The sequence below is a fragment of the Manacus vitellinus genome, unplaced genomic scaffold (assembly GCF_001715985.3).
Source record: "Manacus vitellinus isolate BGI_N305 unplaced genomic scaffold, ASM171598v3 scaffold_59_pilon, whole genome shotgun sequence".
In the NCBI taxonomy this organism is placed as follows: Eukaryota; Metazoa; Chordata; class Aves; order Passeriformes; family Pipridae; genus Manacus; species Manacus vitellinus.
In genome coordinates, this window is record NW_021940681.1 from 2,870,030 (window position 1) to 2,882,360 (window position 12,331).

A 12,331-nucleotide genomic window follows, 5' to 3' on the forward strand; every position below is an offset into this window, starting at 1 on the left:
TCAGCTACTCTACACCTGCAGCCACCACTTTATCACCCTGGGGGTGGGCAGGTTGAAGGAATGTAAGTGGTTTCTTGTTGTTTGGTATTCCCTCCCCACAACCCTACATTAAAAAAAACCCAAACAAACCAAGAACAAACAAATAAAAGCCCCCTCCAAAAAACCAAAACCAAACACACCCCGCCCCCCCAAAAAACCCACCCAGAAAACACCCCCAAATGAAAATAACTTGATCCCAAGTTCCTCTCCCTTCCCTGCCTGTAGCCAAGCAGGGAAGCACCTTTGGACATTCATGTGATCCCACAGACATGTTCCCTACAGAGCAGACATCCTATCTCTGCACCTCACCAGAATGTGCCTGTGACACCTAGTTAGGAGGGATATCCCTTTTGCTTTAAAACAAAAATAATTACAAAATCAATATTAACAATCAGCATTCATTTAAGTCCAACTCGTTTTTAAAAAGGGAGAAGGGAGGAGTGAAGGTTTCCAGGCCAAGGAACTTGCCAGATCCAGCACCCCCCCCACTGTGCCTCCAGCAGCAATAAGATAAGCCCCCTTTGTGCAGTGCCCACTCTTGACCCAAGGAGGTGCTGAGGGGACACAGCTGCCCCTCCAGCTCCTCCTCAGATAGCTGGCAGCTCCAGGAAGAAAGAGGGAATCTGTGGTGGATGAGGGTTCAAGTTATTTCTTTCCCCTCTCTCTTTCTCCCCAAGGCTGAGAGGAGACTTCTGGGTCTGCAAGCCCAGTCTGTGCTTACCAGTGTCCTTAAGAATGACAATTAAAAAAAAAAGAAAGGGAAATTAGAAAAAAAAAGAGATATGAATAATTAACTATTGTCCGTGGAAGGACCAGGAGGGAGCAGGTTCCAGACCAAGACAGAGAAGGGACTCTCTCCCTCCCCATGTTTGCTCATCTGGAGACCACATCCCTTCGGCATCCCTGCGCGAACCCTTTGTGCTGTTGCTCTGACATCAATGGGCATGGATGGTGAACACGGGGATGAATTCAGCGCTGCAGAGGGCGGGAGGGCACACCAGCATGCCAGGGCTAGGCCCGGGGCTTGGGGAGCATGTCCAACAGGAACTCCGCGATGCCAATGAAGTAGACAACTTGTGCAATGCCGAAGAGAGGAGCAATGACCAGGGCTCGGCAGTATGCCCCTTTGAAGAAGGCTGTGGGCCCTTCCTTCTGCCAGATCTTCCTGGGGAGAAACAGCAGAGACAGGTAAGTGTCCACCTCACTCCTCCACCATGCCAGGAGAGCTTCTGGCCATGCCCTGGCTTTCTGCCTCCCTCCAGAGGCTAAATCCAGGCAAGAGCTGTCGCCTGGCACCGCCCCCACAGCAGATCATCCCCCACATGCTCTGCAAATGGCCATGCAGAAACATGCCCCATCCCTACATCTGACCCAGAGCAGGAGCATCTGCCTGTGTCTGGAAGTACAGCTAAGATGACCCACTCCAAGCTTACATCAAGAGGTCCCCCCGTACCAAAGCGGGGCCAGCTCCACCCTCAGCATGGGACACGGCCAGATGGCAAGAGATTCTGGCCATGACAGAAATACAGAAGCAGAAAAAGTCCTTTCACGTTTTGAAGCAGCCAGACCACAGTTTAGCACAGGATGCAGCTGGGGACAGCCCACTGTGGCAGTGCTCCTGCAGACACTGTGCAGAGCAGTCCCAGGAGGAATACAAGACTTAATAGTGTAGGATTCTCACACAGCGGGGCCTCGGGAGAGACAACCACAGCATTGCCTTCCCTTGCAGAAATAAAATCTCACTGTTATGACTACGGGGGTTTGGACATAAGTATTTAAATATAAATGCTATATTTATCTTGCTCAATATGGGGAGAAGTTCTCTTTTACATAACTATATATATATATGGATATATATCTATCTATGCACAGAGATAGATAGATTAATAAAAGCACAGCTTCAGAGGGAACCTGGAACAGAAGCTGCTGGTTGGATCTAAAAGCTGCACTGCCTGCCTGGCAGCAGGCAGCAGCAGATGCCATACACCTGATGTGGTGCCCTCCTTCACGAGGAGTCTTACTTGGTGCAGTCCAGGATTCCCGAGTAGGTGTCCTCATTCACTCCCCTCTGCAAGGACTGCAGCCGCGTTTTGATCACTGGAGAAAAGAAGAGACACTGGTGAGCACTGGGAGCATAGCAGGCAAGGGCCAGCCCAAGAGTAATGTCTTTGAAACACTGTCAAAATGAGATTACCAGGAACACAGAACACTTTCGTATATTTATCAGCAAGAACGGGGAAAACCCATCCCTTCATAAACAGATAAAAAACCCACACAGCCACCCAAAACCCAACCTCTCCCCTCACTGTCATCCAGGCTTCAAAGGCTGACTTAAGCTTTAAACACTTCCAAATTCAGATATCTTTCTGCAAAGTGGGAACTCCTTTTCAAATGCTCAGCTCCTTCTGGAAGAAGTATCTAAAATATACAATTCTGTTTTTACATTCTTTCACACCTTGGAGCGTGTGCAATGTTGGAGAGAGAGGAGTTACTTCCTGGTGTTCTTCACAGGAGAGAAACCAAGGTGGTATTTAAGGCAGATGCTGTGAGGCAGGAGAAAAGGCCATAGATTTGAGGCTTTCTCTGTTTCTCCATGACCATATGTATGTAAGTGGTCTGCATATGGTCACTCCACATGGAAATGTGGCTTTTCAGGGGCTTGTCTGCAGCCATTCCTGTGAAGAACGACTGAAATGAATGACACCCTCTTTCTGGCCTACCTATTGAGTACTGTGCAAGCTGTGGCCAAAAGTGTAGCTCAGCTGAAGTCACACCATTTGAGCTGGTGGCAGCTCAGACAGCAGAGGTCCCCTCCTGTGCCTCCCTGTGCCCTCATACAGTGAAGAGGCTGGCAGTCACCCTCCTCCTCACCTAGTCCACTCTGGGCCTCTTACTCCTGTCACTTGGCACCAGGCCACCACCACAGGCTGCTCAGGACTCACCATCACAAGGATTGACAGCCACTGCAGCCGTACTGCCAGCCACACATCCAGAGAGGAAGGACACGTAGAATGGAGCCTTGACATTGGGGTCTTTCTGGCCCAGCTTGTTCAGGTTTGCAAACAGCGGGAAGTAAACAATGGAGAATGGGACATCCCTGCAGTGGGGTGGGAGAAAAGGGAAGAAAGAAGTACAAGGATGAGCCAACTCAGAGAAGGACACCAAGAAAGTGAGCAATGGAGGGGCTGCAAGCATCACACATTGGCAGCACAGCCCTGAGTGCAATGCAGACATCCCAACTCTGCGACTGCAACGCAGACAGGAGGGGAAACTCAGAGGGGTAAAACTGACTGCACAAAGGACAACAGGCCCACGGGAGGCATGCAGCCCTGCAGAATCAATGGGCTCCCCCTTTTTTTCAGCACTCAAACTGAAGACCCCAGCACATGCGGAGGACCATAGTTTTGTCCACCCTACCTTAGCAGTGTGGCTCCCAGGCCCTTGTAGAGTCCCGCGATGCCCTTGCTCCGCAGCAGCTCCCTCGTTATCTGTGTCGCTGTGGTGCGCGTCTCCACCACCGGCTCGGCCGCCCCCGCCGCAGGGGAAGAGGAGAGTTGGGCCTGTGCTGCCATCAGCTTCTTCTGTGCCGCTGGGGAGAAGAGCACAACCACAGGTCTGCAAGTCGCTCAGCAGCATCTCTTGCTGCCTGGTGCCATAGGACAAGGAGGAAGAGGCAGATCTCCAGGTGCGACAAAATATGCATGAAGGCCATAGAAGGCCAGCCAGGTGCCCTGCAAGCTTTTGCTCCCAGTCTGCCCATCTCCCTCAGCCTGTCCCAGTATGGCATCTGGTGCTGCCACACCACAGCGATGCTCACTGCATTTCCCACCAAATGGTTTGCCTGAGCAGGAGCAGCCTGTCACACACAATCCCTGCAGTGTAGAGAACAGGAGCTGCTATGCGTAGGCAGGTGCCAGTCCCTGCTTCCAGCTGTGTCCCTGAGCTGCCTGTACGACAAAGCAAAGATGTTCATAAATGACAGTAGTTCAACAGTTCTGTTCTTTGTCTCCTTCCCTTGAAAGCAATCATTAACCCGGGGAGTTTCTCAGCCAGATTTATAAACACAACCTTGGTTTCTCCCACTTTCCCAACTGATGCAATTCTACCCTTTGGCCAGAAGATGGAGAACACATCAACCTGCAGGCAATCCTCTGGCTGCCACTGGGACACCACAGCTCTCCTGCCACACAGAGAACAGGCTGTTCACAGCAGCAAAAACCTCTCCTGAACCCTCAAACCATGGCTTAATTCCTTCAAACATTTTAAAATAATACGCACAAAGAGGATAAGGTCTGCATTAAAAACAGTGAAGAGAGGAAAGAAAAAGTAAATCCGCGATTATTCAGAAACGCCACATCCAATGAGAGATTAAAGGGCAAATTGGCCCATTTGCCAGGAAGAGCCACAAACACGGATTCTAACAGTGTCATGCAGGGCTCCTGGGGAGTGAGGCCATCGCCCAGGCTGACCTCTGGAAGAGACTAAGGCAAAAGCAATCAACTCTTTTCCCTAGAGTCTCTGTGCCAGATTGGTCTGCATTCTCACCAGAAACACTCCACATTGTTTCAGCCAAGAGGCTCACACTCCCTTCTGCCTCTGTCTGCCAGCTCCTGCCCACAGTCCTGAGAGCCTGACCCCCAACCTCGTTCAAATCCAGTGCAGTGGGAGAATTTTATTTACTGTTTCAACCGAGACAACTGCTGTTTTTGTCAGGAAGAAAAGAAGACAGAGTACAAGGGGAGACAAGTCATTTGGAAAGAGCACATCCCCTTGGGAAGCTGTTAGGGAGGTGCTACAGGGGGGTAGAAGGGAGAAAGAACAGACATCAGAAAACATGGAGATGGAGGAAGCACCACAAGGGAAAGGCACTGGAAGATGCTAATCCCTTCTTGGTTGCACATTATCTAACGAGTTTCAATCACTCACAAGATGACCACCCAGTCATCTCTCCTGTCTCTCTCCATCCACCAGCAGCATTTGCCGTTTCAATTGCCAAGCCTATTGCTTTGAGCAAAAAAACCATCACCTTTTGTAACTGCAAGGGCCTCTGCAAAGCCAGCTGAGAGAGGGGGGGGGGGGGAAGGAAGCTGGGAAGAAGAGGAGAAACTTCTGCTACAGTCTGAGATATCTCTGACATGGGAGACCGGGGGAAGGAAAAAGGTTTTCTCCACTCATTCTCTCACCTCCACCTTGACAACCCAGTCCCAGCCCTTTCTCCCCTCCCTGTTCAGTGCACAGGGAAGAAAAGTCCACATACCAATACGTCCTGCATCCTGCAGCTGGATTTTGAGCATCTCCATGGGAGTGGTGACAATCACCTGGCAGGTACCTGCACCGCAGCCCGCCAGCATCTCCTTCATCAGTGTCAGTTTTTTCCTGCTCAAAGAAAAGAGTGGTCAGAGGAGGTGGCCTGGAGTAACACTGGGGCAGCTGGTACAAGGCTCAGGGCACATCTCTGACCCTGGAGGTTACAGGAAAGGCAGCCCAGGAGACAGGGCTTGGCTTGACAATTCAGCACAGCCCAGGCTTGGCATCTCTGCTGGCATCACCAGACCTGGGGAATAGACTCCTTTGGTCCCAGAAACAGAACATTCAGAGAAAGCCACAAGCCCAGTCAGAACAGCCCCAGATGGGAGCACACAACCCTCTCCATCCACAGACAGAGTGCTTCAGCTCCCTTACAGCACGATGTTGCCCCTGGGTGGGGCACAGCTTTCAGAAAGGGTATCAACTTCAGGAGGCACCAGAGGACCCGAGCATTAAGGCTGATAAGCAGCTTTCCTTCTGCCAGCCTAGTCCTTTAAACACTGTCAACAAACAGAGACCACAGAGCAAGGAGAAAGGGGGGAAAACATTACACTTACTGCTTTCAAGTTCTCCAAGAAAAGCAAAATAAATAAACAGCAAACATGAATCAGGGAGGCAGCTCCTCTGTGGTTATGAGCTGCTTCATCTCACTAGCCTTTCCAAAACTGTAAAAGTAGCCTTTGCACTAAACTTCCTGAGAGACAAGGAGTGGGATGGACCCCCATCACTGCAACTTTGTACGTCCTCTGCACTAGAGAGCAGGGATTATTATCAGTGGCATGTTCTTGCCTAACAAAATGCAGCATTTCATTGTTCCCTGTGTTCCAAAGCCATAAAATAGCCCAGCTAAGACTAAAAAGAGGAACTCAGGATGCAAAAGCTCATGAAGTCTCAATTTTCAGAAACTGATGTGTTTTCGCCCTGTAAAAAACCTCACGCCTTGGCACCAGAAAACACTGACTTGATTAAAAAGTACATCTGACATTCTCTTCTCTAAAAAGGGGAAAAAAAGAGGCATATATAAATCACACAGCCAAAGGGAAACAGCCTCATCTTTTTTCTGTTTTAAATGCAAGTACTATTTTTGCCTCCCACAGCCCTGCTCCTGCACCAATACCTCATCTCAACCTGCCCAGGGAGAGTCCCCACACAATGGCAAAAGCAGTCCCACAATGATATGCCCTATTCCCTTGCAAAACCAAGGCACACTCCCGTGCCAGGGGTTTTACATGCACACACACAGAGCACAACATGGTGCAGTGGGCCAGCAAAGCAGCTTCAGTGTCAACCCTTCAGGAAAGCGAGGGCAGATGTGCTGTAATCCTGCTGGGCCACCACGTCAGCTGGGCCAATTTCTCCACCTCTCATCTTCTCCAGGGAGGATATCAGAGCAGGGGATTAGAGGCACAGAGCCACAACAGAGATTACCAGCAACTAAATATAGAGCTCTCCTATGAGGCTGAACGGAGAAATATTTCGCAGTCTCTCCTTTCCAAATTTCCCCATAGATGAGAAGCTGCAAAGAACAATCCCTCCCACTGAGTTACCCACATGGGTGCTGAAGTGTGCACAGCAAGCTTTCCTGGAGGCACAGAGGTACCAGGGTGTGCCAATCCAGGGGTCCCCACTGCTACTGACACCTGGAGGTGGCCAACTTGTGCCTTTTGGTCAGCCTGAAGCACAGAAGCAGTCTCTGCATGGCTCAATGCAGTCGGCAGCAAGGCTGCACAGTCCCTAGCGTGGCCATGGGAGGAAGCAAACCACTCAAAGGGGCTGGCTGTCAGTCTCCCTCTACAGCACAGCAGAGGATCTCCCACTTTAGCAAGAGCCCTGGAGCATCCTTGGAGTACATTTCTTCTGGCTTTCATCCAGGGTGACTGCTTTGATACCCAGTTCAAAAGATTGGGAAGACTTGGCCTGCTTGTTCATCTGTGGACCATTATCCCAGCCAAGAAAAGTCAGTCTGACTTGATTGAACTCCATGGAGCTATGCCAATGTGACCCAGAGAAGGGTTATACATGTGGGTTTATTTTAGAGATGTCAAACAGGTGTATCAAAAGCACCTAGAACAATGCCTTTCAGCTTTTGGTTGGCATATTCTGGGAACTGGGGAGAGTCCAAGAAAAACATAGCCTAAGATAAGCAAATCTTTTGACGGGAGGTTTAAAATTTGCCACACAGGGGGTCAAATTCCCTTTGCAAAACCTCACCAGTCTGCACATAAAAGGAGTTTGAAAATGGTTCATGTCTAGACAAAAAAGGGGGTTAAATATTTAAGGCACCACAGGCCTTATCCTCAGTGGTTTAAAAACTGGCACATCTCGACTAACTTCAAAAGTTACAACATCAGCAAAGATCCGGTCCTACAAATGCAGAAATCATCTTTTATCACAGCAAGAGGGTGTTAAATATAAAATACACATAATAGCCCCAGATTCTGCACTGGCAGAAATCAGTCATTCCACTTTTTTAACTGACATACAAGTAATTTGTGACAAATCAACAATGACAAATGGGAAGGGGAGGAGATTCATGCTTGATCCAAATTAAGAGTTTCAAACTAGAGCTGAAAAATAAAGTCAAAACCAGGAACTAGAGGTTTATGGAGGACTTTTCCAGAGGAACACGTCAGTCCAAAGTTAGGATCTCTGACAGCACTGGTATATTGATGTCACATGGGAGCAGAGTAGTATTTTTTTCAAGTTTCTGAAAAATCTTGACCATATGTGAGTTTACTCTGCTTGGGCAGGGAACAAAAAGAGTCATTCTGGAATCAGGACGATAAGATTTCCGGACACAAAATCTCTGACCTAAGGAAACATCCGTACAAAGCCATCCATTTTCATTTCCTACCCAAGAGGTTAGTGTCCCCTGGTTGGAAATCACTTTCCTCACTCATGAAATAACTTCTGCTTCTGGTCTGCCAGCCCAACAGACTGTAGAATGTTCCCAAAGAGTTTCAAACCACACAGAGTTTCTTTCAAACAATTTAAATAGTGGGTATTTCATATGGATTAGGGGACCAACACACAGGAGTCATCCTTCAAAGGGAGGGCACCCTATCTGCCACAGCCCCTTGGGGACACGCTCACAAAATACCAGTCATTCCCTTTAACCCACCCCTGATCTTCCAAGGGGGAACAACAAGCCACTGCAACCACACTTCAGAAAGCTGGAGCTATGATGCTGGGAAATGTAAAAGCAAGGAAGTTTCCATTACAAGCTCCCTCTCACTTCTAATGCCAGCTCAAAAATACCTCAGACAAGCAAAATGAAGCACTGATGTAGCATTGCCAGATAAAATGTTGCTCTGGTAGTCATTATTCCAGATATGTGCAGGAGCTCTGGGTTGCGTGTTTGAACTAAGTCAAGAGAAGGCTGACTCTCTGCCTGCATCAGGTTTGCCCTGGCAGGAAATCCCAAGTGGTTTTTTCCAATATGAATGTCTGTGGAAGTGAACAATGGAACAGGGTAACACGACTGGGCATGTTGAACACAGCCCTCATTTTGTCCCAAGACGTGCTTGGAATGGTGACAAGGGCAGTGCTCCTCTCCTGGGTGCATTCTGTGATGAAACAGCCCATGTCTAGTTCCCTCCAGACTAACAGTTAAAAGTGCATTTACTTTTTGGCTGACCTTTGATGTCAACAGCTTCAACCCACTGTAATTCCCCAAGTCTCTGTATGCTAAATAAAAGAGCCCTCCCCAAACAGCTATCCCTGAATAGGCACAGGGAGATTATCAGTTCTTAACTGTCTCTTTCTCCCTCACCTACAAGTCTCAGTGAGTTGGATGAGGGTTACCTACATTAAAGAAGTGTCTGAGCATCCAATGGATAACTGCAGGAGAGGCTGCCTTGGCCCACAAGGGTAGAGAAAGACCAAAGCACAGTGTGTGCAGGGTGATTCAGCAGCTCAGCAGCAGGAGGACTAGCAGCAGCATCCCTCCTTTCTAAATCAAGAGCCCCACTTTACAGCCTGTCTGTGAGCATTCTAAGCTCATGAATCAACCAGGTCATGCAATGGATACTTAAACAGGCGCCACAGAAGAGATGGTCTGAGTATTTTAGAAGACCCTGAAAGAAGAGCAGATGAAGGAAAGAGTCCTGGGAAGACATCAGCTGGGAAGGCAATGGAGAACAAGCTTTGGTCTCCACACCCGCATAGGACTGAAGGAAAAGTGCCTTGCTCATCTCAGAATTACAGTTGGCTATTTCTCATCCCTGAGCAAAGACACAAGGCAGGGGGAAGCAAAAAGGAAGAAAATTTGCTGGCATCAGCAAAGGCAGAATTAACTCAGTCGTGCTGGTCTTCCAAGGGATCCGAGCTGCTAAGACAGCAGATTGCCAGCCTATGCTTCAGAACTGCAAACAAAATAAAGGTCAAGACTAAAGAGGACAGGAGAAGTAAGGGAATCTTGGAGAAGAGCAACAGGAAACTCATCCAGGGACACTAAAGAGTTTTTATGAGCAACAAATTGCTTATGTAAGAAGGCATGAAATACTTCTTACTGTAACCAAGTCAGAATATTTCACCAAGAACCTGAAAAATGAACAAAACTTGGCAAACACATGCCAAACAAAACAGCTGTCTGGCACTCAACACTTTGGAGATAAACATGAAACCTTGTAGGACACTTTAAAGAGACTGATTTTTATTAAGTGTTTAACACCCAGATTCAAAGAGGACATAAAACGTAGGCACTACTTACATCAGTCAAAGAGGCCTCGCACACTGGCCACCCAAAAATCAGTGATGTACTTCAAAAGCTGGTGTACTACCAGTCTAAATTGCTTCCTCAGCTTCATACCCAAGAGTTTCACGCTCGAGTGCTTCACTTAGCCCTCTTTTCATGTCCTGTGCTCAAGACAGTGAAGCCACTACTATTTTAACAGTAGCTGTGAGACTATGAGTCTCTCAACACATCCAGCTTCAGAGAGCCACAGGAAAAAAAAATCCCACCTGTTTCCAGCAGCCTGAAGACTAGAAGTTTGCCCTCTCTCACACATCCTGCCTTCCCCAGCCACAGGGGAACTCTTCCCTACAGAGTGCCACAAGGACCTGCCTGAAGACTCTCCTGTGGGTCACCTTTTCTTCTTCTTCCCCTGGGGACTGTTGAGGATCTTAGGTCAAAATTATCATAGAAAAATGTTTGACCCTTATTGCCTCTCTCAGTCATGGTTATGGGGTGCCCTTCAGGTTTTTCAGTATCTTTGTTTCCCTCCTTTCCTCCCTGGCATAGCAAGTGTGTTCTAGGCACCCACACAACTCACTCTGGCCTCCCTTGCTCCTAAATGACCAGGACAGCTTGGGAGGACCAATTTGGTTTTGTTTCCTCATGAAACAAGAAGCTGTAGCTGTAGGTTCTCATAATGACATCAAAATAGAAACTGGCAAAGAAGGGGAAAACAAGTCTCTCAGCCTGTGAGCACACAACCTTTCTGCACCAAAGGGAGGGGAAAAGCACTGAGCTAGTCCTAGGGTGGAGAGAGCTGCAGGAACAGATGTCTCCAGACACAAGGAGACAGATGCACCAACAAGGGCAGGAGGTCCCACACGAGGATCTGCTGTCCCAATACTCTATGTCCAGCAGCATCCAAGAACACAGCTAGGGAAAAGGGAGTCTAGCACAAACCTGCAATAACAACATCCCCAAAATATTCTTCCAGCAATTTGTAGCCAGGAGCTTCCTACATCACAGGTGCTGTTTTCAGTCTGGCCTTTCAAAAATAGGCTTTATGCCACTTTTTTATCCTAGCAGTTTAAAAGCAATTTCAACACTAAGTTTTTCAAAGGATAAAAATAAATAAATCCATAAACACTGGAAGTCATTTTGTAACTTGAGACTACTTAGAGTCATGCTGGACTTGCCACACTGTGTCTGGTCCACACATGCTTCTTCCACTTGCACATGGAGGTATATTTCAATAGCACATATTTTAATTAGCAACTAACTGATAGAACATGCACATTTTATTAGAAAAGGATCACCAACTCACACAACATACTTCAAGCAATACAAGTGCTAGATACTTAGCAACAAAAGCATTCAATATTAAATTAGAAATCTAGAAGACTTTTGCAGCTTTGAGTCAGAAAGCACCAGAGTATCCTTTAGGACAGAAACATCCAAAGGGAGAAACCTGCAGACTGCAAACAGCTTGCAAGAGCAAGGCAAGCCCTTGGAGTCACATAGCTTTGTGACTCAATAAAACAGCCCCTTGCAATCACTCCTATTTGCTGCATGTGCTACATATGGGAAAAGACCACGTGAACTGCCAAAGGCAAGGTACATGCACTGCCAGCAGCATGGCCAGGCACAACTCCTCCAGCAGGTTACATACTCCATCCCCAGGCCTTGGATTTCCTTAACACAGAGGAAAGGGATCCCATGGTAAGCAGCTGCTCTGCAGTTTCTAAGGGCCCTCAGCATCACTGGTAATGTCATGGCCTTATCCATCACCCTCTACCCCCTGTGCACTAAGAAAGATGACAGAATGCACTGGAACTTCCATGTTCATAGCCTATACCAGCCACAGACAAAAACTACAAGGCATTTTCTTTCCCATCACATCTTGGAGTGACATTTCTAGTTAGAAACACCTTAAACCATCTACCACAGCAGTATCAAGGCTCTGCCTCTCTGTCCAGCTCAAGCTGGCTACCCTCATGAGCAGAGCTGACCAGCTTTCACTCATCCAAGCCCCCCGTGGTGGCTGAATGAGTGACCCCAACTCCACATGCTGCCTAGCTCTTGTCCCCTAACTGTGGCCCAACCTCTGTTTTCTCTAAAGGAAGTAAAAACACTCTGTGTTGAGACAAAAGGCTCGCCACTCCCCAAGTAGTGCCCCAGGTCATGGTAGTACCAGTCCCAGCCGTACATATGATTTAGGAGAACAGGGTGTCTTACTCTTGGAAAAACTCTCTAGCTCCTTTATTCTGAATCAAGTGCAGCCCATCATCCACATCACGTGTGGACCAGTCA

The 12,331-nt window shown here is 48.0% G+C and overlaps 1 protein-coding gene across 1 annotated transcript in view; it reads right to left on the minus strand.

The window, feature by feature from the left end:
• Positions 1-305: 305 nt before the first annotated feature.
• SLC25A22 (solute carrier family 25 member 22) overlaps positions 306-12,331 on the minus strand; it is a 32,406-nt gene continuing 20,380 nt past the window's right edge. Inside the window, exons 6-10 of the mRNA XM_018082074.2 lie at positions 5,297-5,415; positions 3,457-3,628; positions 2,982-3,136; positions 2,061-2,136; positions 306-1,204 (exon numbers count right to left, since the gene is read on the minus strand). Coding sequence (XP_017937563.1) covers positions 1,051-1,204; positions 2,061-2,136; positions 2,982-3,136; positions 3,457-3,628; positions 5,297-5,415 — 676 coding nt within the window. The 3' untranslated portion in view covers positions 306-1,050. The remainder of the gene's footprint in view (positions 1,205-2,060; positions 2,137-2,981; positions 3,137-3,456; positions 3,629-5,296; positions 5,416-12,331) is intronic.